The 24,215-nt window shown below is 31.9% G+C and overlaps 5 protein-coding genes across 7 annotated transcripts; all 5 read right to left on the bottom strand.

Annotated features, from left to right (window-relative positions):
* On the bottom strand, positions 1,098–2,719 carry LOC104785931 (transcription termination factor MTEF1, chloroplastic). 3 transcript variants are annotated; one of them, XM_010511223.2, is made up of 3 exons: positions 1,625–2,718; positions 1,351–1,446; positions 1,098–1,199 (listed from the first exon to the last, which is right to left on the bottom strand). In XM_010511223.2, the coding sequence occupies exons 1-2, from the start codon at positions 2,558–2,560 to the stop codon at positions 1,372–1,374; spliced, it is 1,011 nt and encodes a 336-aa protein (XP_010509525.1). In that variant the 5' UTR covers positions 2,561–2,718; the 3' UTR covers positions 1,098–1,199; positions 1,351–1,371. The 3 variants fall into 3 exon arrangements, with proteins under 3 accessions (XP_010509525.1, XP_010509526.1, XP_010509524.1); XM_010511224.2 differs by having other exon boundaries at positions 1,102–1,446; positions 1,538–2,719; XM_010511222.2 differs by having other exon boundaries at positions 1,102–1,446.
* On the bottom strand, positions 5,554–8,008 carry LOC104785932 (cytokinin riboside 5'-monophosphate phosphoribohydrolase LOG2-like). The gene is made up of 7 exons (XM_010511225.2): positions 7,894–8,008; positions 7,352–7,449; positions 6,817–6,847; positions 6,519–6,618; positions 6,311–6,381; positions 5,819–5,962; positions 5,554–5,720 (listed from the first exon to the last, which is right to left on the bottom strand). Exons 1-7 carry the CDS (start codon positions 7,999–8,001, stop codon positions 5,631–5,633), a joined length of 642 nt encoding a protein of 213 aa, XP_010509527.1. The 5' UTR covers positions 8,002–8,008; the 3' UTR covers positions 5,554–5,630.
* On the bottom strand, positions 13,150–14,049 carry LOC104785933 (protein YLS9-like). Its single transcript, XM_010511226.2, has one exon. It carries the CDS (start codon positions 13,997–13,999, stop codon positions 13,313–13,315), a length of 687 nt encoding a protein of 228 aa, XP_010509528.1. The 5' UTR covers positions 14,000–14,049; the 3' UTR covers positions 13,150–13,312.
* Positions 14,924–15,878, bottom strand: LOC104785934 (NDR1/HIN1-like protein 12). Its single transcript, XM_010511227.2, has one exon. It carries the CDS (start codon positions 15,758–15,760, stop codon positions 15,131–15,133), a length of 630 nt encoding a protein of 209 aa, XP_010509529.1. The 5' UTR covers positions 15,761–15,878; the 3' UTR covers positions 14,924–15,130.
* On the bottom strand, positions 17,021–18,445 carry LOC104785935. The gene is made up of 4 exons (XM_010511229.2): positions 18,148–18,445; positions 17,861–17,965; positions 17,596–17,767; positions 17,021–17,403 (listed from the first exon to the last, which is right to left on the bottom strand). Exons 1-4 carry the CDS (start codon positions 18,379–18,381, stop codon positions 17,243–17,245), a joined length of 672 nt encoding a protein of 223 aa, XP_010509531.1. The 5' UTR covers positions 18,382–18,445; the 3' UTR covers positions 17,021–17,242.

Here is a 24,215-nt window from a genome sequence, read left to right on the forward strand (position 1 = left end):
AAAAAAAAAAAAAAAAAAGAAAAGAGAGAGAGCAGAAAACGAGGGAAGGAGGGAATTTTATGTTGGGATAGATGTGGAGGGAAGGGAAAGAAAGCCTTCACCCAATTAATTAATAAAAATCCATAAATGAAAACAAAACATTTAATATTTTTATTTGTGCCCCGGAGTTTTGTATTTGATTTTAGATTGACCCTACTTACTTTACGTTTATTACTTTTTTGTTCCTTTTTCTAACGGGAATATTGAGATTTTTTCTATGTTGTGTGTGTGTGTGTGTTTGTTGTTTTAAGAGTGTGATCTAGATCGAACTTGTATTTTGAATCTCTGATTGATTTATTTTTCAATGTGTAGTCGGTAAACAGATATCTGCAAATATTGATTGTGATTTTTTTTTTTTGTTTTGTTTATGTAGTACATGTGCTGCTGTTTCCGTTTTGATATTAATAATACAAAACAACCTACTAGTTTTGAAATTTATTTTTATCCTTTTGTACTCATTTGTGGTTGTTGTTGTATGACAGTGCGAACTGAATTATATTGAAAAAAAAAAGTGTAGATAAGTCACTCTTGGGTAATGACTAAACGGGTGAAAATGTTTTGACGACAACAAAAAAATGGTAAGAGTTAGAAAAAGTAAAAAAGAAAATGGTAAGACCTAAAGTGGCAAAGTTTTTGTACCGCTTTTTTCTTGTCCTCCAGCGTAAGGTGGTCACAAGAAAAGCCTTCATCTCTAACCGTTTGATCACAATTTCACCTAGAGACAGTGTTGTAGTGTTATGTTTTTACGAGCGTAAGTTCAAAGCCCGTTTGAGATGAGAAAATGTAATGTTGTTATCAAGTTACAGCCCATTTGAGACGAGAGTTGCTATCAAAATCGATTTACAGACAAACCGATTTGCATAAATGATTTTACTAAACCCGACATTAACTTTGGTTACGGTGGAAGAAGTCTCCAGGTTGGCGTTCAGGGTTGGTTGGATGTAGTAAAAGCATTGCTTATAGGAGAGTCAAACGTGTGAGGTATCGTTGGTACATTTCGGTTTTGAGTTGTTTGTCACGACTCACAAACGTAATTTAAAGGGGAACCCCGAAACAAAAACATCTAAAACAGAGAATCTGATCATAGGACCAATGGCAAGTTTCAGGAAACCATAAAGACTAAAAAGCTCTCGATCATCAAAGATTCAACCCCAATTGACCTGTTAAAGACCAATCATTACTAACTCATAACCCCAATTGATCGGAACTCTAACAAGGTTTCTGATCTTACATACACTTGATCACTCTCGATCACAACAATACGTATAATCTTACCAAGAATCTACATACTTATCAAAGATATAATCTTACCATCTCTCTCTCTCTCGTATCTCAAAACGTAGGCAGAGAGACCGGTTTCTTCATTCTTTTGAGTTCTTCAGAATCATTCAATACAAAAAAATGTACCTAAAAACAAAAGCAAACCCACATGAATTCACACCAAATCTCCAAACCCATATACAGAAACAAAAGCAAGAAACAACTCTCCCTCACTTACCCTAGGCACAAAACTCTATAAATCAAGACTCTTTTGTACAGTAACAAGGCGAGAGGTCTTCAATGGCGGAGAAGAATCACAACATACCTCCAATGTGTCCCGAAACCCAGCTTCATTCGTCTTCAACATCACCGGCAATGGGAACCTCACTCCTTTCGCCGCACAAGCCTGATGCCTCGGTTTAATCCGGTTCTCCAAACTAAACGAGAAATACTGAGGAAACTCAAGTATCTCTCTCACATCTCTCCCCATCTCCACCATCAAATACTTCAACTTCGGCTCATAGTTCTCAGCGATACTGTAATTAAACAGCTGCGGGAATCTCTTAAACATCGCGGCGGCGCTACGCCGAGAGAATCCTAGCTTCTCGAAGTAATCGATCCGTGGTACGAGTTTGTTCTCAACGCTACAGGAGAGCAGATACGTGTGTTTATGCGGATCTAAGATTCCGATTCTCTGGAGAAAGTAAAGCGTTGGTCTGAGCTGGTGATCGACGCTACAAGCGAGGAGACGAGGACGACGGCGTAAAGCTTGACGGAGGTCAAAGATTGAGTCGACGCCGACTTCGCGGAGGAGGAAAGTGATGACTGGGATTGTGTGTGAGTTTAACGGCGAAGTGAGAAGCTCAGGGCACATGGAGACGAGTCGGCGAAAATCTTGTAAGGTGAAGTTGATTGGTGGAGTGGTCATGTAATCGACGACGGATTTAACGGCGGAGAGAGCGGTGGAGAGGAGAGGAGGGTGACGGTTTATTAGGGTTAAGAAATCGATTCCGAGTGAATCGAGGTAAATGAGTTTCTCGTGGATTGAGGATTCTAGGGTTTCGGTGGTTGTTGTTGTTGTTGTTGTTGTGAAATTGGTGAAATCTGGGGATTTGAAGAGTGATGAAGATGAAGAAGAAGAAGTGTTTGGTTTGAAGGAAAGTGCGGGAAAATGGTGGAAGCGGAGGCGAGAAAGAGTGGGGAAACTGCGGTGAAGGGAAGGGAAAGAGGAAGAGAAGAAAGAGAGAGCTTCTTGTTGCATTGTTCAAGAGACATCTCACACCACTACTACATGGATGATTCGATGAAGATGAAGATGAAGCTCTCTCTCTGGCTCGCTCTGTGAGATGATGATGATGACGATGAAAGGATAAGAGTGGAACAGAGTGTGAGATTTTTGAAGATTGGGATTTTTGGTGAGAAATGAGAGAAAGGGGATAGCATATCCTTAACCGATCCGGTTTATATCAAAATTTTAACCGGTTTATTCCAAATCAAATTTCGATTCGATGAAGCTCTCTCTCTCTTCTGGTTTCCTTCTTTTTATAAAAGCCCACTGGGCCGTCTAAACGCTACATCTTTTTAACTTGGTTTGTGTATTAATATATTGTTTGTTTGTTTGTTTATATCATTATATGTTTTGCAATTTAGAAATTACTTAAGAGCCGAACAATACATCATACCCTATTGAATCTTACACATGAGCACCATCAATTTAAAGTGGAAAGGGTAAAAAAAAATTACCCTTTATCAAAATTCTCGTTGCATATTTGATATTAAAAACAAAAGAAAAATACACGGTTCCATTATTTTGTAAATAATCAACAAAAATTACAGTCCAATCAAGATCCTCCCTCCATAATTGAGTATAAAATCGAATTAACCAATAACCACCTAAAAGATTCTAGTCATAATTTTATATATTCTTAGATTATTTATTTCATTTATTTTTTTTCTTTCTAAAATTACAATACACAATTTAATTCTATATTATTCCAGATTATTCCATAAAGCTATTATGTAAATCATCTACAAAAGATGTATTTTTTATTTTTTATCGACCATATATAGCTATTTATTTATTCAACAGAACAAAATATGCTCGAAGCTCTAAAGAATTTTAAGGGAACATTGTGAAGAAAACTACAAACATGTGGTCTGGTGGCATAGTATATGTCTATTCCAGAGAACGCCCTATGGTTCGATTCCCCAGTAGTTGAAAACAACAAATTATTATTATTATTATTATTATTTTTTTGTCTTCCTCGTGAGTCGTCGTCATGAACACCGTCGGGGCCAAATTTTCCCCTTAATCTCATATACATCTACATGTATTAATTAGATCACTCGTTCTTTTTTCATAAAACTTCAAAACTTGCTTTTCCCGCATGATGCTATAAAGAGCGACGACGAATTTTTGGCTCTCTTAGTGTTTTGCATAAAACCCTATTTAGATTATACAAATGAGAATTCAAGAAAAGGTTGTTACGAAGAAGATGAAGAAATCATATAGTCTAAATAGGGTTTTATGCAAAACACTAAGGTGTAGGCTCTATCCTTGAAATCATGATGTATGTAAGTCATGAGCTTCTCTTCCATATGATATTATAGGATAGGATAGGACACTTGGTGCTTTGCAGCTCTGAAGATGGGTTTGTTATGTGTTTACATGAGAATACTTGGCCAGTTTTACTCTTCCGTTTTTAGATTTCTAGAGAATAGAGAGACAAAGGTGCTTGGCATAGTGATACTAAAGAGATAAAGGTGCTTGGCATAGTTTACATACGTGTGTAAGAGTTAGTTGTAAACTACTAAGAGATAATCGCGCACAAAATAAAAAAAAATAATTAGCTCACAAAATTAAGAGAAAAAATTTGTATATTACTTCTTTTAATATAATTATTTTAACATCAGTTTTTATTGATGTAAATTTTAAATCATTTAAAAAAGTGATTTTACCAAAAATAAATAAATACATCAATTATCTAAATGATGTAAATTTATAATATATATCATTTTTAAAAAAACATATAATCTGAAAAAAGTAAATCAATTTTAAATAAATGATGTTAAATTACATAATTATAACATCACTTATATTAAATTGATGGTACATCATATACATTTGCTTTACTTGTAATTTTGTAAATATACAATTTAAAAATACATCATTTACTTGTGTGATGCAATTTAAGTGATACAATACATATTATTTTTTTTGTAGTGAAAGTCGATTTTGAAAACATATATGAAAATTCGTCAATTGTTCAAGGATTTAGGGGGTGTTATTGGATTGAGGATTTTAATAGATTTTAATTAACCCAGGACATTAGTGGATTTAAAAGTCTAATGCATTTGTGTGGACTTTATAATGCATAGAAGGTGGATTTGAAAGTCATCGATAATGTATTTTTGGTGATTGTTATGGATTTTTTAAAAAGTTATTGTTAGAAAAAAATATATATATATCCATAAACTGTGTTATACACCAAAATTATATTAAATTAATAACACCCAGACTTACACATGTCATAGAAAACTTGAATTAAACTGTATTTGTTTTCAATCCAGATTTTTGGTGTAATTAAAGAACCCAGATGTCATGAACCCAGAAAAAAAAAATTAAAGAATACAAAAAAACACAGATCTGATGAATAAGTGTGATTATATACAAAGGGTTTGAGGAGGAAGAAACAGAGATTGAACCCAGAAAAAAAAAGTGTGATTATATCATAAACCAAAAAAAAAAGTTATAGATCATGAACCCAGAAAAAAAAGTTAAAGAACACAAAAAAAAAATTCTCAAAAATAATACATATCTGATGAATAAGTGTGATTATATAAAAGGATTGAGAAAAAAAATCAAACAATAATATGTCAAAGGCTAGAGATCCATCTAAAGAGAGGAGAAGAAAATGAAATGATTGAGAAAAGTGTGGTATTGTGTTTGTTCATATTTTAGAAGCAAAGTACGTTGAAATCCAAAATCACACAAAATCCAGTAGATATTGAATAACACTAGATTTTAATGGATTTTTAAAAATACCCAATTGAATAACACCTGATTCTTAAATACATCAAACTCCTTTAAAAACCACAATCCAATAACACCCCCTTAGAACCAGTCTTGCATCCAATAACGTTGAACGAAATTGTCCAAAAAAAACTACACTGTTACTTTATAAAGACTTGTGTGTATGTGTTATATTATAGGTCTCCATGAATAGTAGACATAAAAATAGATCAATACACAAATCAAGTTTTTGAATAATCACCAAGAAGAAACACGAGGGTTAAAAAAATAACAGTAGACTAAAATACAAATGAACAATCTAAGAGAAGTCGCCTTCTGAAGTGAAAGCGTCAGTATTATCGTCCCACACCATTTTGGACACGAAATCGTCGTGCTTTGGAACATACTCCTGCAATTTCAGTTAATTTATTTATCTTCTGTTCGCAATTTTCCCGCATTTACTTTATATATAAACAATAAAAATTTAGTGAAAGACGTAAAGTAAACCTCAAGAAGTTGAAGTAATTGAGGAGCGTTCGGAGCCGAGACGATGATGCGACGGGCGGTGGAGGAGACAAAGCCTTCGTCCACTGCCTTATCTATAAACGTCAATAGTGAATCGTAGAATCCATCCACGTTCAATAGTCCCACCTACATTTTTTTTTTACCTCACATTATGTACAAATACAAGGGTCTTCATTTATGAGTATGCTTACATGTTTTAATCAATTTTTATAAGCTAGCATTCGGATTAGTACGTACGTACGATATGATTTTGGAGTACTCTTTAATTATGAATTTATTATTGACGTACGTTATAATGTGTATATACTTCAACCCACATGCGTAGATTCTGTATCGACACATGCATGACACATATAGCCGATAAAAACATACTCCATCTCTAGTTTCTTTAACTATGTTTTGTCGGATAACCGTAATTACCGGCCGAAAACTCAAAGTAATGTATTCAAATCTACACGAATTTAATTTAATTACCGGTTTAGTGTGGATTCCAAGCTGAGACCAGGTGATGACTTCCAACAGCTCTTCAAATGTCCCATATCCACCTGTTTATTGTTTGTCAAATAACACCACATACACTAATTTATCAATCTTCATGATCATAGATATATAGACTAATAGACATCTTTTAATTTTTAAATACATAAATTGAAAAAGAGTATAAAGAAAGAAAAAATCAAACCAGGAAGTGCGATGAAGGCATCCGCTTGGCGACCCATTTCAGCCTTCCTTTGGTGCATAGTCGATACTGTTATAACTTCTCCGATTGATCCACCGGTTATCTAAACACAACATCATTTTATCACATATCCATCATATATATATATATATATATATAATTATGTTTTGATTCACATATATTTTACTAAAACTCATCATTTTTGACGACACAGAATATAGTAGAGTAGATAACTTTTAATGTATGAAGACGGCTGTATATATACATTTAAAAAAAAATGTAGAGTAGATTTATAATTTACCTCTCTTGGTGCTAGAGACTTCGGAATGATCCTGCGCATAATATCAACATCTAATGTAAATAATTATCACTCACATATATCTTAAATCATTAATTTCGTTTAGTCACCTTTCTTTGTAATGGTCAAAGTTTTTTTTATCCTTTCTTTATTTTGTTTCGGTTTAAGGTTCAAATTTCTTTGAAACATTAAACTTCAATTATTAGTATATGTTTAAGTAGAACTAAAGACATACAGCTGCCTTTTCACTCCTTGGCCATAGATTTTGTCTACATATATAATAATATACAAAAGCGAATCCAGAGCATTTTTTGTTTGTTATCATATTACTTTATAAGTATACATATATCTCGGAGCAATCGAATTGCTATTTATGATAATGTTACCCATCTGAAAGGCAGGACAAGAACATGGGAAAAACAAAAAAGAATGATGCAGTGTCGCCTTGAACGTATAGCCAAATTGACACTTCTAATTTTATATTGTTTAATAACCTTTTAATATTAAAAATGTATAGAGAGAGAGAGAGATAAGATACCCAAGAACATGACGACCACCATCATGAACAGCCTGAGAAATGAGACCCATTAGCCCCACGCTTCCTCCTCCATACACCAAATCGATGTTCCTCTCCACCTTTCACAATATGTGTGTTTTATTAGTGTTTTAAACAAGTACATTTTATTCTATATGTATAAATTTACTAGTTATAAGTATCATTAGGTTTTTTTAATTCACAACACGAAGCATGGTGGGATTTTGTTAATTGAGGATGTGAATTTCAACCTTAAATGTAAAGATTAAACTACAGTGATATATGATAATTAATTATCCATTATACATCGAGCACTTAAATAATACACATATGTCTCACATAGCTTGATGATTCATCTATAGTTGTATATCTCTTAAGTTATTTTTAGCTAATGGTTAAATGTATTGGAAAAATATACTTGGCATATAACTTAATACTAGTAAAAAAACCAAAATCTGTTTATCGTAATAGAATTCTTAATTAGTTATTTGAATAAGCGTAAAGTGACGACTGATGTAAATAAAAGTGTGGAAATAGAGAGAAACCAGTTGGTGGGCGAGTTGGAGAGCAGCGTCGTGATAAGTAGTTTTGTTGCCGGAACTGCTTCCGCAGAAGACACAGATCCTCCTGAATCTTGATTTTGTCTCTTCCATTATCTCTCTCCTTCTGTCTCTTTCTGTCGTTTTCAAACCTTTTTTTTTTTTTTTGGGTTCTGTCACTTTCTAAACTTTTTATTTATAGATATATATCTATGTTTTGCACAAAAAAAAAAGAAGAAGATAGATATCTATGTAAAGAAGAAGTATACAGATTTGGTTAAGGATCCAGGTAAGGCTGGCTATATCTGACTTATATATATTTGTATACATTTAAAAAAATGCGTTAATTTATCTTATAATTGGATCCCGCAGATTGTGACAGCTTTTTTTCCTTAACAACATAGTTTAGAATGTGTATTAAACCTTTAAGATAAAAGAATATGAATCAGAGTCATTTTTGCATACATGTCCAACCCATATTTCTTTTCTCATCATTTTTAATTTTAATTTCTTAAAATCTGCTATTTTATCTACCAAACCCTTTTAGTTACAAACTATATATTCTTATAATTATGATAAATCAATTGTCATTATTACTACTAAACTTATCATGGGAAAATATTAAAAAAGAAACTACATATATATATATATATTAAATACATTTTAACACGTAATTTTTTAAAAATTAGAATATTATATTAAAAGTGTAATGTTATATGCATAAAATTACGAATGACGTAGATGATCTATTATTTGTTAGAAAATAACTCGCTGAATTTTATACTTATGACTTAAAATTGATATAACATTCTCTTATAAATACTGTAAAACTTCCATAAATTAATTCTCTATAAATTAATAAATACTATCAATTAATAAATTTTGCTGGTCCGAAGTCGGGTCAATGTAAAAAATAACAAAATTTAATAAAATAAGAAGATAATAATTTTTGAAATCTTCATGTAAAATATGGTCTCAATAATATCGTAATTTAATAATTATGTAAATTTGTATATATATATATATATATGTTGATATATCTATGCTTTAAAGTTTTGAATTTTCTCCTAGAAGTCATATCTATAAAATAATTGTTATGTTGTTGTATTTTAAAACTATAATGATAGAAAATACTCTATCACATGTCATAAAAATAGCTAAGTATTTTAAAAGTTTTCTATTTCTACATATGCATTATTTTTATTTTGATAGTTTTATAGAGTATTTGTAATTAATTATCAATAATGTTTTATAAATATTACAAATTCTAAATTGATAACATCCAAAAGTCTAATCTTATTGCCTACCAAAAAAAAGAGTCTAATCTTATTTTGCTAAAATTATCTCATTTCATAATTTTAATTTTTTTTAATTAAAATATATATATCTATAAATTAATAATTATAATTTACACTATAAAATAATAATTATTAATTTAAGATAAATTAATATTACTATAAATTAATAAAATGTCATGGTCCAAACATTATTAATTTATAGAAACAATGATTTTGGAGTATTCTATGGGATTTAGGAAATTTGGAATTTTGATAGATTTTAGGGAAGTTGATATGATTTATGGTAAAATTCTTTCAAATCTCACATAAAACCATGAGATTTGGATTTCTGTATTTTTAACTAAACAAATCCTCCCAAATCCTCCAGAATTCCTGAAACTTATTAAAATTCAAATCCACAAACTGTTTTGAATAACAATGGATTTAAAAGTAAATTTTTAAATCATCATTTCAATAACAGTGGATTTCAAGAGATTTTTTAAAATCTATGATTGAATAACAAAAGATTTGTAACTTTTATACAAATCACCTAAAATGTCAATTTGAATACACTCCCTAATATTGCAATTTGACTCTGATCACAAGGTACGTAATCGGACAAGTGTCTCACAAGAATCCAGGATTCGATTCCGTTAAATGCCTTGTTATGATGCTTTAATTAAATAAATGAATAGCTAAACATATCTTCGATTGAAGAATCGGTCACTATGCGTATCAGATAAGCTTACTTCCTATTAGTCACCAAATCTGTAGAATCTTTTTGTATCAGATCAGTTTACTTCTTATTTAGTCAGAAAATCTGTAGAATCTTTTGCTTTCATACCCTGTAACTAAATTTTCAATGACAATAGTACACCATGGTGCCTATAGGCCCGTTAAAGACTACGTAGTACACAGGCTATTATCTTCGTTAGCCTCTACGACCTGTTAAAACTTTTAAGGATCAACAATCCAAAAAAATGATTACCATAACAACTATGGTTAATTGACTGCTCAAGAATCAAAGAGAAATTCGAATATGGTTATACTTGATATTCACAGATATGTATATACTGTTATGTCTAAGTTTAATTTATAAATATTTTATTAAAATGATTAGTAATCATATATACTGTTAAAGCAGAAGTACTCATGGACTAACTTTTGGACCATGACTTTTTGGTAGTTTTTTAATAAAAATATTATTAATCAATAATTATTCACACATTAGTATATCATTGAAACAAAATTCTCTAACCTTTTAAAAATAATCTGGATACGCGGATCATTTAATACCCGATTAGTAGACCCGATTATCTCTGCAAATATATTTATTATGTATTAAATCAACTATAATTTACTCTTGCCTAAATCTTAACCGGTTAGAATATTTAATTAAGGAAAACATATACATCAGAAGTAAATAAGAAAAATCCCTTATATATTAATAGAGAAGCACACTCTTAAAAAAGCTGACATGTCGCCGCCAGAGAGCTCGAAATACATTTAGCTATTTAGCCTCATTTAGATTTATTATTTACAACTATATGCCATTGTATTTTTGAAAAAAAAATCCCCTATACATTAATAAAGAAGCACACTCTTAAAAAGCTGATGTGTCGCCGCTAGAGAGCTCGAGACACATTTAGTTATTTAGCCTCATTTAGATTGATTATTTACAACTATATGCCATTGTATTTTTGAAAAAAAAACAAATGTGTTATTCTTAAAAACTTTATCACATAACTTTATTAATATTAATTAAGTTTAAGCTTTAAATATATTTTATATATTAGAAAAAATGATTTATTGAAATGCATTTGTAACACACGCGGATCTCACATATTCAAGCGGGATGGATGCAAAGATATTTTGTGGCTCAAAGTATTTAAACCTGTTGTGGGATGGCTTAGCGGACGGGTTTGACCGGGTTAACAATTTTATTTAAATTATCCGGTTCATGTAGTTTTAGTTTTTTTGTGATTTTTATCTGATTTGATAGTTCAGAATTTTGATAAAAATCTAACGATCACTAATTTGCTTTACATTCTATCCATATCCGCCATCATGTCAATCTAAAATTTATGGTGAAGCGATTACTATTTTAAACTTTCATAAACTTGATAAATTCAAACCAATATAAGTTTAAATGTTATACTAAATAAATATATTTACAAATGTAATAACTCAAACAAAAATTTCATTCGGTGCAACATCACGGGTTATTACCTAGTGGTTAAATACATAATAAATCAAATATAAATTTCTGATTCTTTATAAATATTTAAGGAAAAAACAAAAAAAAACAAGAAAAAGAAATTACAGTTAATATTTGTGCATATTTTTCCTCACCGTTTCAAGAACAAATAAATAAATCCAGTTTAATTTTGAAAATAATTTAAAATAAAAATTAAATTATTTTAAAAGGTATTTTAAAATAGTTAAGTATTCATTATAGGCTTAATAATATAAAGTTAATTAATATATAAGATATGTGAAATTAATAAAAAAATCAATTCAAATTTATTTTAATGGATATATAAAATATATCTAAAATCAACTTATTTGTAAATACTCTCTAAAACACAAGATATGCAAGAAATATCTTTAAAAATATCTTAGGTAACTAATATATTTTGTAATCATAAATAAAAATAATATATATTCATGAAAATAAACTATTTCATGGATTACATTTGTTGTTTAAGAAATATTATAAAAAATTAATTTTTAAAAAACAAAAAAAAAAAGAAATTTCAATTTATATTTGTATTTCTAAATAGTAGTTATCCTAAAATAAGTATTTAAAACACTAAAATTCAATAATTACAATTGGTTGACTATATTGTATTACTATATATTTATGCAAAATTGAATATCAATAAGTAGCTTTTTAATTTATAAACTATGAACAAATCTTCTATTGCAGAAGAAAATAAATTATATGTAAAAAATGTGAGAAAAGCACAAAATTTAGTTATGTTCTTACCCAGAACTTTTGGACAATAAAAATTGTCTTATAGTTAATTATTTAAAAGATAACAGTTATGAGACATAAAAAAATGTACGGTAAGGACGAGATAAAATAGGACGGAAAGGATAAGATGGGATAGGACGAGATGTCTTTGCCATTCTAAAATAGTCATGTGTAGGTTATATACGTGCAATAGTCCAAACTAAAACCAAATTAAAATATAATATTTGGATTTAACACCTTTAAGCATACCGCTATCACTTAAAAACTGCAAAACAATCATTGTATATCTGTTACCGTGCAAACGATTAACGATGTTTAAAGAACATATTTATCTAAATATGTTTTAACATTTACCATGTAAGTAAACCAAATATACTACTTAACACTATTTTAAATTTCGAAATTATAAAAACATACATAAACCAAAACATTTTATGCATTTGAAATATACATAAATTAATTACAACATGTGTTATCCCGTGCTGTAGCACGGAGTATTACCTAGTTTTTAAGTAAGGATCGAATTCGACGTTTCAAGTTATGCCTGATGTCGAATTGGTTAAGAAGAATCTGGTGTTGGATATATGTGGGTGAGGTCTAGTTTAAACTTCAACTAGTTTATTGTCAGAGACTCTGACTGATTCGGAGGTTTAGAGAAGGCTGAGAACAATTCAAAGACTCTTATTGGCTTTAGAGGGTTTCCTGTTTCTTCTTCTACAGTGATCCATATCCATTTCATATCGATTTTGTGGATAGAGTATATATATACCCAGACGTAGATCACATCGACGGATTGAACTGGGATAACAATTTCGTGTGACTATCTTGTTTCATATTGAATCAACTTTAAAAGATAGAGACATCCAAAACAGAGGGTACAACCAAACCAGGGAAAACAAATGTTAAAGACTCGTCAAAGAGTTTGCAATAACTCGCGTGATTAGTAGATGACACTATCGAATTGAAACCGCCATATATTTTTGTGGTCAGCATGCGGACTAGTAAATATCAATTACGTAAAATAATGTTTTATTTGTATATATAATAATATAAACAAAGGAAGCTGAACATATGTATACAGTAGGCTCTACTGAAGATAAGTCAAAATGTTGCGGGAAAAAAAAAAAAACGAACCAATGTATATGTGATGGACTAGAACAGAACTTAAGACTCAATAATCGAAGTCGCACTTAATCGGGAAAACGCTGGAGGAGGTTGTAGTTGTAGTTCCGTTGGAGGTACTTAAAGGAAGCATTAGATCATCACAATTAACCTTAGGCTTAATCTTCCGAAACTTCAAGTCCCCAAGCTTAAACCTAACCCTAAGCCTGAACTTGATCTCTATATTGTAAACACCGGAGACCCTCTCCATGTTCAAAGTCCGAGACTGTCCCGCGTTAAAGATAACAAGGTTTTGGCCTTGGAACGTTGGTGTGAGAACGGTTGTGTTTTTGTGTCCTTGATAGAAAGGAGTTAACGTGATGGAACTAAACCGCTTTCCCTCGTAGTAGGCATGAGCGTCGATCCTGTCGTAGTAGACTCCGATCCTCTTGTTAGGGTTGCGTACAGGGACAGTGAGCGCTAGGTTATACCTTAATATATTGTCCGGAGAAGTGTGGTCAAAGCGGGTAAGGGACGCATCGGTTACGTGGAACTTGATGGCACGAGGACGGACGATGAGCCAGAAGATGAGAGCGGCTACACCGAGGATAACAATAAGGGATATGATGACTTTGACGAAGAAGCTGAGGAGACAGCAGCCACAGCCGCGACCGTGCCCACGTCGGTAGTAGCCTTTGGGAGCCGGTGGTGGGACAGATGGACCGTAGAAGGCACCGTTGAGAGGTTGTTCAGCCATGTTTAAGTAATATTGTGGCGATCGAGATGGAATGAATGGGTATATTGCTATCAGAGGTTGATGCAAGTCCTCTTTATATACACTTTTCATTTATGCGTTGGTCAATTTATTAGATTAAGGTATTGTCACGCTACGCGGGATTTGGTTAAATATTTGACCAGAGTATTAATATTATGCAATTGTAGGCTTGTGATGTTGCCCCTAAATTTCCAATAACGAGTATCTCTCGTCGTACGTTGGTTTCTAATTATACTTTTCTAGTTTCTAGAACCTTAAATGGCCGCCTGTGTCAACATAGTTATGTCAGTTTTATTATTTTCATTCTTTCAAAAAAGAGATTAAATTTTAAAGTTTAAGTAGAGGCGAGAGATTTTACATTTTCCTCTTTTCACGTAAATGTATTTATTAGATTTTGTATTTTACGTAGAAAAAACGATATGTCATGTTTTCTCCAAAAAAAATTTAAAAATTGGAAGATTTTAATAGAAGATGCCATCATATAACAAGCTCCTTTCTATTTCTGTATTTCATAACGATTACTAAATAAGAACTTTGTCTATATAACGAAGTTACTAGTATGTGATATTTCGTGGGTGAATCTGGATTCTAATTCTTCTATTCGCATGTGATCCTTTTTTTTTTAACAATGTGCCTGCCGACTTCCCAAGATCATATTAAATGACAACCTATATCTAAAACACTATAAAAAGACAAATGGAACATCTATAAAGCTGATTTTAATTGTCCCCTCCATATAATTCATATATTTATTTCGAATCTGATATTGGAAAAGTCGAAACCATTCTTATCTCCTCCAATCATTCTCCTCCTCACATTTTACTTTTGTAATTGACATCGCATATTTTAGATCTAAGTCCACTAACAAAAATACACATTCCAAAAATGATATGTGACATGAAAGTATAGACTAATGGCAGATTCTAAAAATCTAACAACAGCATTGTATATAACTATAGTATCATTGACAGTATAAATTTACGAGAAGATCAAACAGAAACAAAAGGGGTAGACGAATTAAACGATATAGAAGCAAAAACATTATCCAAGTAAATGAAATTTGAAAAATAGTAAAAGCAAACTTCAACAGCGTCAAGGTTGTGTCCTTTTCCACTAAACGTTGACACTGCACCTACTGGCCATCGTGTACTTAACGGCGTTTTCGCCGACATGAATTCCGGCGGCTTTATCAGCAAGATTCATGTAAGCCTGACAACGGACATGGAGATGATACTTACCAGTGATAAGAGTTCCAACCTTCCACCTCACGCGCCCGTCGGCGCGTATAATCAACGAGACTAACCCTCTGTTCTCCTCGTCGCCTAGAGCCAAGGCGTTGAACGGAGCGATGGGGACAGCGTTACCGTATACGAAAGGAGACCAGACGTTGTCTTCTTTATGTCCTTGGTACGTCGGAGGTATGGCCGTACGTAGTGTGATTTGTTGGCTACGGTAAGTAACGTAGACGTGAAGACGGTCGTAGTAGACACCGATTTTGGAGTTTGGGTTACGTGAAGATATTGTGATTTGAAAGTTTGAAGTGAGGAGGTTAGGCTGCGAGAGGTTGAAAGCGTAGACGGTAGCGTCTTGGAGTATGAATCTTGGTTTTGTTGGTTGGAGGATTACCCAAACGAGGAAGATTGTTATCAAGACGATGATGATGAAGCCGATGATTGTTCCACAGATTCTACTGCCGGTTCCTCCTCCTCCGCCTCCGCCGTGGCTTCCGCAATCTTTAGTCATTGGTATTATATATTTACGGGTTTGCCACTAGGCTTCGTTGGATGGATGGGAAAGATGTTTGTGTGATGGAGAGAGTGAGAGCGAAACTAGCTATGATTAATATTTATATTGGTAATTTAGAAGTGGTATAGTTTTGTGACTTTGTTCACCTTTTTTATTTCTAAGTTACACTTAGCTTAGGCTTTAGAAAATAATGAATCAATTAATACTTAAAAATGGATATATAGATGTAGTGTCTTTACTAGGTAAGAAATGTGAATTTTTAGTTTTGATAATTTGCATTCAAAAAGTTATGTGGAGAAAAGTAAATGTATACGGATGAATGTGTTTTTAACTTTTAACTCGAAGTCTCGAACTATATATGTAAGAAATGTATCTTTTATCTTTTGATAGAAAAAATGTAGGGAAAGGAAGGAGTGGACATAAATTGATATTCTTAAAGTTTATGACTTTATGCTATTTTAACTTTTAGTGTGGCTTCATCTACCCTACCATTATTGTTAAGAGGGTATACGTGCAAGGTTCCCCCCATGACTGTATCATCAGCTAAGCAAACAATTGATTAATAATTGCAAGAAATTCTTGTTTACATATCCACATTGCAGGATGAGGACGAAATTACCCTACCCAAAGAAAGGTGCTCTGATCTTTTTCCGGTGCAGAACAGTAAAGTTCATACTTATTTTTTAACCCACCCATATATTTTCAACTATCTATTGATTGTTTTCTTGACTAATGTCTTTGTCTCTGTACTTTTTAATTTACATCTTGTTTGTATTATGCTTTGGAGTTAGGAAATATTAAATTTTGAACATTAAAAATATTAGAACATTCGATATACGGATATTATTATTGATGGGTCCAAAAACAGCATTTGAAATTTACACTCAAACGATATATAATGAGACCGACAAATGTTTATACGTAGGTTGCACTTGCCACTTGGATGGTTGATGATAACAAAAAAAAAAAACTATTCAAATATTTGGCTCTTTGGTTCTTATAACAATTCGTTACTACAATGCAGAGCAATATTGAATGTTTCTTAAAATGTGTATTGTTATTGAATCAAATTGTCCATGAAAATTATTTTAAACACTAAAAACAAAAAACTCCAAAATCTTGTGGATATAGGCAAATCTTTGGCCCAATATTCACTGAGAATGAATTTTTGGAATCAGCCCAACACCAAAATATCACTACGTTTTGATGCAAGCAAGCAATGTAAATAACAGTACGATTTTATAAATGAAAGCAAACTTAAACATCATCAAAGTTGTCTACTTTTGGCCATCAAGTACAATACTGAATTTGAACACATACTGATTGACCCAAAAGAACTAAAAAAGATATTAAGACCTTGAAATCACGCTTAGTCTCTCTACTTGGTCATCTTAAAACTTTGTTCTGATTATTATTTACCTCCTAATTAATAACCCAAAAGACCTCCTAATTATTAGTAAGCTACTCGAACTTGTCCCATCAGAAAGTCCAGTTCTTGGAGAAATCCATGTCTGGAGGCAAATGATAATGACACTCATCCTTCTGTTGCTCCTCCTGCCTTGTACCCTTAGTAGTCATTTCTCCTCTCCTTGCTTTGGTCAATAACTCATTCTTCTCACTTTGAGTCCGTTTCCTTTGTTCTGCTTTGGCTCAAGTTAAAAAAAAAACCAAAAAAAAAAGGTCAGAGATTTTGTCCTTTTTTGTTTTGTACCAACCAAAAACATTGCAAAGAACCACTCGAAATCAAAGATATTTTCAAACTAAAAGTGAGTAAACGAAAAGCTTAGTTATGGAAACACGTAGAGAAGAAAAGTAAAAATGAAGTCGCTTACTAGGCTTCTTGAGGGAGTTAAAAGTCTGAGTAGTAGTAATTGGACGGTGAAGAGGGTGGAAGACGCCGGTTCCTACAGATTCCCTCAAAACGTTGCAGTTTCGATGAACCAAACCTCTACTGTGCAACCGTGCCTCTTGTCTCTGTAAAACCTTTGCTCTCTCTTGCTGTGACTGCAACCACCACCACCACTCAAAAATAAAATAAAAAACGATGGAGCCAGATAGAAAAAAAGAAAGTGACAAAGTTTGCGTTTTTATTATCACCTCATTTTTGCGGATCCTTGAAAGATGAAGTTCATAAAACGATTCAAGCATGGACCTTTCTCCGTACGATCTCTGATCAGCCTTTGGACCATTAAGCCTTAAAGACTGAAAAAAAAAGCCACACCAAAACAACATCATGAAAGTTTCGACACTGTGAAACAGAATGAAACAGAGGAAAAACTAAAACTTGTGAAAATGTGAAACAGAGGTGTAACATGTGAAAATGTGAAACAGAGGTGTAACTTGTGAAAATGTGAAACAGAGAGAGTGTGTAAAAAAGGAAGGACCTGGAGAGTCGAGGGTATAGTAGGAGCACGTCTGGGTTTAGGAGAAGGGAGAAGAGACAGTGAAGAGAACTGGTCAGAGAGTGTATCCACCACGAAGTCGGAAACGTACGGATGATCACGGTGGTTACGGCTGAGTGAGTTGAAACCTTCGACGGACGTTCCGAACAGATGAGAACGAAACCTCAGTTCTTCTAAGTAACCCGAATCAACACGAAATTGATGATTTCTCTCCATGAAAAAAAAATCAAAAGACTGAAGACTCTCTCTTGGAGAGAAAGCAAAAAAACCAAAAAGCTCTGATTTTTAAAGAGTGGGTTTGACGTTACACACTAGAAAGACAAAAAATTAAAGTATCCATTTTTATTTTGTTTTTTTTTTTTTCAGTTATCACGCGAGTAGTGACTGCGAATGTCACGTGATCCACTCTCTCACGCGACCGTTATCTCCTTCAAGCACCAAACATCCAATAAACTAATGACACGTAAAGATATTGATAGCTACTAGAACCAGAACAGTTAGCGCGTGTAATAAACGCATTGAGAAGTGGAGTGTTTTAAATCAGTTCTGCAATCGCCGCAGACATATGCAGCCACCAATTATGATGCCTACACGTGTCAGAACTGTTACCTATTCGTAGTTTCATAATTTTATTAAGTGTGTGCTTGTGTATGTTTCCTTTACCGTGCACCTTCCTCGACTCTCTTTACAATTTTATAACTAAAATGACTTTTTAGAAAGGAGACAACAAAAGAAACACGTTTTTTGAAGGCTAAATGAAGTGTTTTTTATGTGTATGTATGAAAAAGATTATACTAAGTGCCAACTTTTCAAGAGGATAGGAAAATGTATTTGCATCGGAAAAGTAAACTAAATTAAGATAGAAATAGAACTACAGACGATGGTAAAAAATAAGTAATTAGTAGTTAATCTTTTTGGGTCCAAAATGGGCTCATCTTAGGCTCACATTGAGACCATTGTAGGATCACAGTGTAGATTGGTTGGTACATGGATTAGTTTTGTTTCATGGGCTTTAGATTCTCCACCTCTCTCTCTATTATTATTCCAAGATGTTTCTATTTTCATATTGAACACTTGTTTCATAATCTCGATGTAGCTGAGTAAATGAAGCTAGCTAGTTATCTGCATAATTTCTGAAAAGCTTATTGAAATCGGGAGTTCAATAACTGTAATACTAAGCACAATGTCTAGGAAAATGATCAAACATGTTTTGTTCATGATGATTTGGTGGATCTCACCTAGGGTAACCTGCTTCCAGATACGTAAACAGTAGTTGGAAGTGAAAAAAACTTGTATGCATCATCATATAGGCTTAGATTAGATTAACATGACGGTTGGTGAAGTGGTGATAAGAGATTAGGTAGTAGTAGATTGCAAAGAACAATTAGTGGGAATTATGAGCGAAGATTTTTAGAAGAAAAGTACTTCCAAAGTTGAAGTACTACTTGTTTCAAAACTGCTATAGTGTATGTTCATATTTGGTAAAGGCGTAAAGCTGATATGTTGTTATTTGTCTTTTCAGACATGTGGTTTTTGTTTACCTTCACTATAGCTAGCCGGCAAAATGTACTTCTTTCCTACCAATGCTATATGTACACATCTAGCTAGCCTTGGGGTTGAGACACAACATTCTTTTTAAACCTAACCATAAATTACATTTTTATTATGTTAAATTCTACGTTTATAACCTTTTTTGAGAGTCAGATACTACTTTGGATGGTGGACCTTTTTTTTTTTGTTTCTAAAAGTTTCATGAAACCGAATACAATTAATTCATGTCAAAGACATATTTAATGGCTGTTATGCATGCACGGTGTTTAATTTAGTGTTACGCATGCATGCAATCTTTTACTAGTTATGGTTATTCACTCAAACTTCTTCTTTGTCAAGTAACGTGGGAATATCGCATATGAATGAGTTTAAACCCAAAAAAAGCTCAGTTTCAGAATAGCCCAATAAAGCCCAATAAAAATGTATCAGCACAATTTATCTTTGAATTGTCAACCTGACTTTTCGGGGGATAGGGTAAGTCTAAAATGTTTAAATCGAAAAATTTAAATCTGATATTTTCTCGTCAGATGTGAGGTATATGACATCCAAATCATTTATTTCTAATGTGTTGGAGCAAGTCCAGAACATATTAACACTTTTATTGGACACATCTTTTCTGTATACTGCTTGTTTCGCCTAAAAGACACGACTAGAGATCCGATAATGATAATGTAACATGTCAATATAAACGGTATATACAAAGGAAAAAAAAAAAAAAAACCAAGTCTTAGGTAAAGCGCAAAATTCTCTTTTGACAGAGCAAACTTCCAAGCAAAATTCTTTTTTTGGCACAATACATTAGAATTTATGATTCGTACGACATGTAAACTTTTCTCAGGAACTGACTTAAAGAAGTTTGACTTTTTACAGATTATGAATATTGGAAGCACAAGTTACATCAATGTGAATACAACTCTAGTTTCATCTATATATGTATATAGTCTGTTTTTTTTAGTACATGCTACTCACTTTCTCATGACACATGTTGTTTTCTATGAACCTTAATCTCAATCAACTGAAAAGATAGAAGAAAAGGATAATCAAAAAAAAACAAAAAAAAGATCATATGTTTATTGTAATTGATATTGCATTCTATTTTAATGTAAATTTAGTAAAAAATGATAAAACAAAAGAAATAAAGAGAGACATGTAGGATACCACACTATGGTGTAGCAATGTGAAAGTTGGAATCTCATTATTGAACAAGAATAAAAAAAGCTTACAACTTGCTAGCTCTTCAAGAAAGTTATTGCCAAGGCCCCATATCCCTACTATTCTCCATTCATGTTTTCATTTTCTAGTTTTCTTATTTTAAATTATTATCCTCTATATAAAAGAACACCATCACATATTTTTTTTTGTTACACAACTTTGGAACTACTCATATATAATATATTTTTTTTTTTGTTATGAGATGATGGCAAGATCACGCCTAGACCCGCTTTACTCTTCAAAGATAAATTCGGTAAAACCCCATATTCCTCGTGGGATATATCGAACCATATTGCTTCCTAAATGGATTCTTCTTTATCCTGATTATATTTATCCCACTTTAATTAAGATATAGTAGAACCAATCCTAAGTCTGAATGAGAATAATCTTAGACTCGGGATCGCACATTAGATATCTAAAAAGTTGGTTCCATGTTTTATATTCTGCTTTAAAGGAGTAATTTTAAGGAGTTTCAAATATGGAATTTGGCATTTTGCGTAGGAACTCTAGGATGGGCTCTGGATTAAGTAATTTCACTGCTTCGATATATATAGCACTATTCACGTATACGCATGAAAAACGCTATGATTACTACACATTTTTTATTCTACGAAATCTGTTAATTTTAGAAATATCAGATCATTTGTCTTTTGTTCAGTAGATATACTATTATTTATTGAGTTCTCTTCTCTCCTTCTAATGATTTTAAAAAGTTCAGTTTTCAATATCTCATAGCTTTATGAATTTAAGTATTATTTTGAAGTGTTGTGCTCGACAAAATGAAACACAACAAAAGATTGACATGAGGGTTATGTATAACAATGATTCTGATAGTGAAGTGAATATTCATTTTTTATATGTAGTTATACACACACATATATATACGGCTTTATTAGGGACCCAATATTATCTCTTCAATCCCTATAGAACCAGATTCCATGCTTCATTCTATGTGTTATAACTAAAATTTGTGGTCTAAGAATTCTATATCTATTACGAAATAAACACAAACAAGAACGATCTAACTTTCACTTCTTACCAAATGTATGAATTTTTGTGATTATATAAGCGTCACTAACATAGACCTTTACATTTCCCACTATAATATGCATGTTTTGTGTTTTCTCAGAACAACCGTTGTTCTTATACTAAAACGTAAGACATATACACCATCTGTTCTATTTAAAGTAATATTGAGTGTTTTTCTACTCAAATTCAGAAATCACTATACTTTTATTTAGTATACCTCTTTTACATAAAACATCACCAAATAAAATGAATTCAACCGATAAAAAAACAGACTGCAATGTATAATTGGTAAAAAAAACACTTACACATATTTAATTTCATAAAAATTTCAACATATCACTTAAAATGAAAAAAAAAAAAAAAAAAACTCTAAAACATCACTTGAAATGATACAGAGGGAGTATCATCATACAAATTCCATAACCATTCTCACCTATATGAATAATATCAGTTGTTATATTTTTAATATATCCATAATATGAATATTATACTCCCTGTGTCCTTCAAAGATTGATGTTTTATGATTTTTTTTTATTCCACAAAGATTGATGTTTTACCACTTTTAGTTAATTAATATTAAATTTTTATAAACTTCAAGAAGTGATCATTAAAAAAATTTAAAAATTTCAATAGTCATTTGTTTATAAATAAATAATACTTTTTAGTAGGAAAATAATATTGTATTTAAAATTTATAATTATTATTTCTTTTTTTTCCACAAAGATTAACTTTATTAATTTAACAATTGTCTTTACATAGAGCTTCTAAGAGCCAAACTGGTTTTACTACTGAATTAACGTAAAAATTATTGTCAATACAACCATTCTTAGCCAATACATAAGCCACATTATTACATTCTCTCTTGACAAAGTTAAAAGAAATATTGTTCAAACGTGATGCCCACAGGTCAATATCTTTCAATAAATTTCGTAAAGAACCATTTGGCTGTCGTTTATGTACCATGTTAATCAATACTTCACAGTCTCCTTCAAAGATTATTGAATGATAATCTCTGATCCAAGCTTGTTGCAAAGATATAAGGAGACCTTTTGTTTCAGCCTCCAAAGCTGATCCTGTATATATTTTTGATGCACCCCACATCAACGATTCTCCTTGATGATTCCTGAAAATCCATCCACATGTACCCTGTTTCACCTGATCATTATACCCTGCATCAAAATTGCATTTTATAAACGGATAGGTTGATGGCTTCCAAAGTTGTATGTTGTGACCGGCGTTGTGTGCTGACTCCTTAGGTTGTATAGTTTTAATCCATTCTTTCGTTTCCGATTTGGCCATAAGAACAGTTTTGGTTACACTTTCGCGGTAGTTATAATTATTATTTCTTAATTTGTGTGAAATACTTCAAACATCAATCTTTGAGGGACAGAGGGAGTAAGACATTTTATAGTGCTTCTGATTCTTGGTAATCTACTTTTTTTAGATTTTTTACACATATTAAGAAAAAATATTAAATGTTGTTACAAAATGTGTTATTTTTTTTATTTACAATTGTTTTTAACTCTAAACCAATAATATTCACTCATTTATCTTAAAGATTAAAATTCATCATAAATAACTACAATAACAAATGCATAATTTTTTTATGTATAATTCTAAAATATATTTTGTTCTTTCTAAAAATTTGGAGTAGTAAAGAACAGAATAAATATATGACAATGATAAAAACGTAAAAATTAATATTATAAATGAAACTGGAGTTAGGCAATTATTGTGGTGTGTAGCCTTTTTGAGTCTTGACCTATTTATTAAAGGGCCAATGCTAGCCTTGTCTTTCACCCAAATTTCTGTATCATTGAATACAATGCTGTCCCTACGAAACTAGTATGATTGTTTTTAAGAAAAATTATTAATTTTCGCAAGCATATACTCAACTATTAAAATATGAAAGTTCATACGTTTTCATGACTCTATTTTTAACAGCTTATGTGTATCAATAATTCAACATCATACACTATGCACGCACTGTTTTCGTAGCCGCGCGCTACCAAGGAAGCGATATGAAACTGTAGTAAGCAATCACAAGTAACAAGAACTATAATTTTATATATTCCGATCCAGGAATCTTGTACCGAGTAATTTGGTGCGATAACTCGACCTCCATAGTGCCCTAGTAAGTGCCAAACTTAATTTACGGGAAGTGTTTAATTTGAGGAATAGTTTTATTGTCGTCGTTCCAAGTAAAATATTGAAAGAAAAAAAAAACTTTACGAAAATATCATTTACTCACAACTTTC

This window comes from Camelina sativa, chromosome 5 (genome assembly GCF_000633955.1).
Source record: "Camelina sativa cultivar DH55 chromosome 5, Cs, whole genome shotgun sequence".
Classification (NCBI taxonomy): Eukaryota; Viridiplantae; Streptophyta; class Magnoliopsida; order Brassicales; family Brassicaceae; genus Camelina; species Camelina sativa.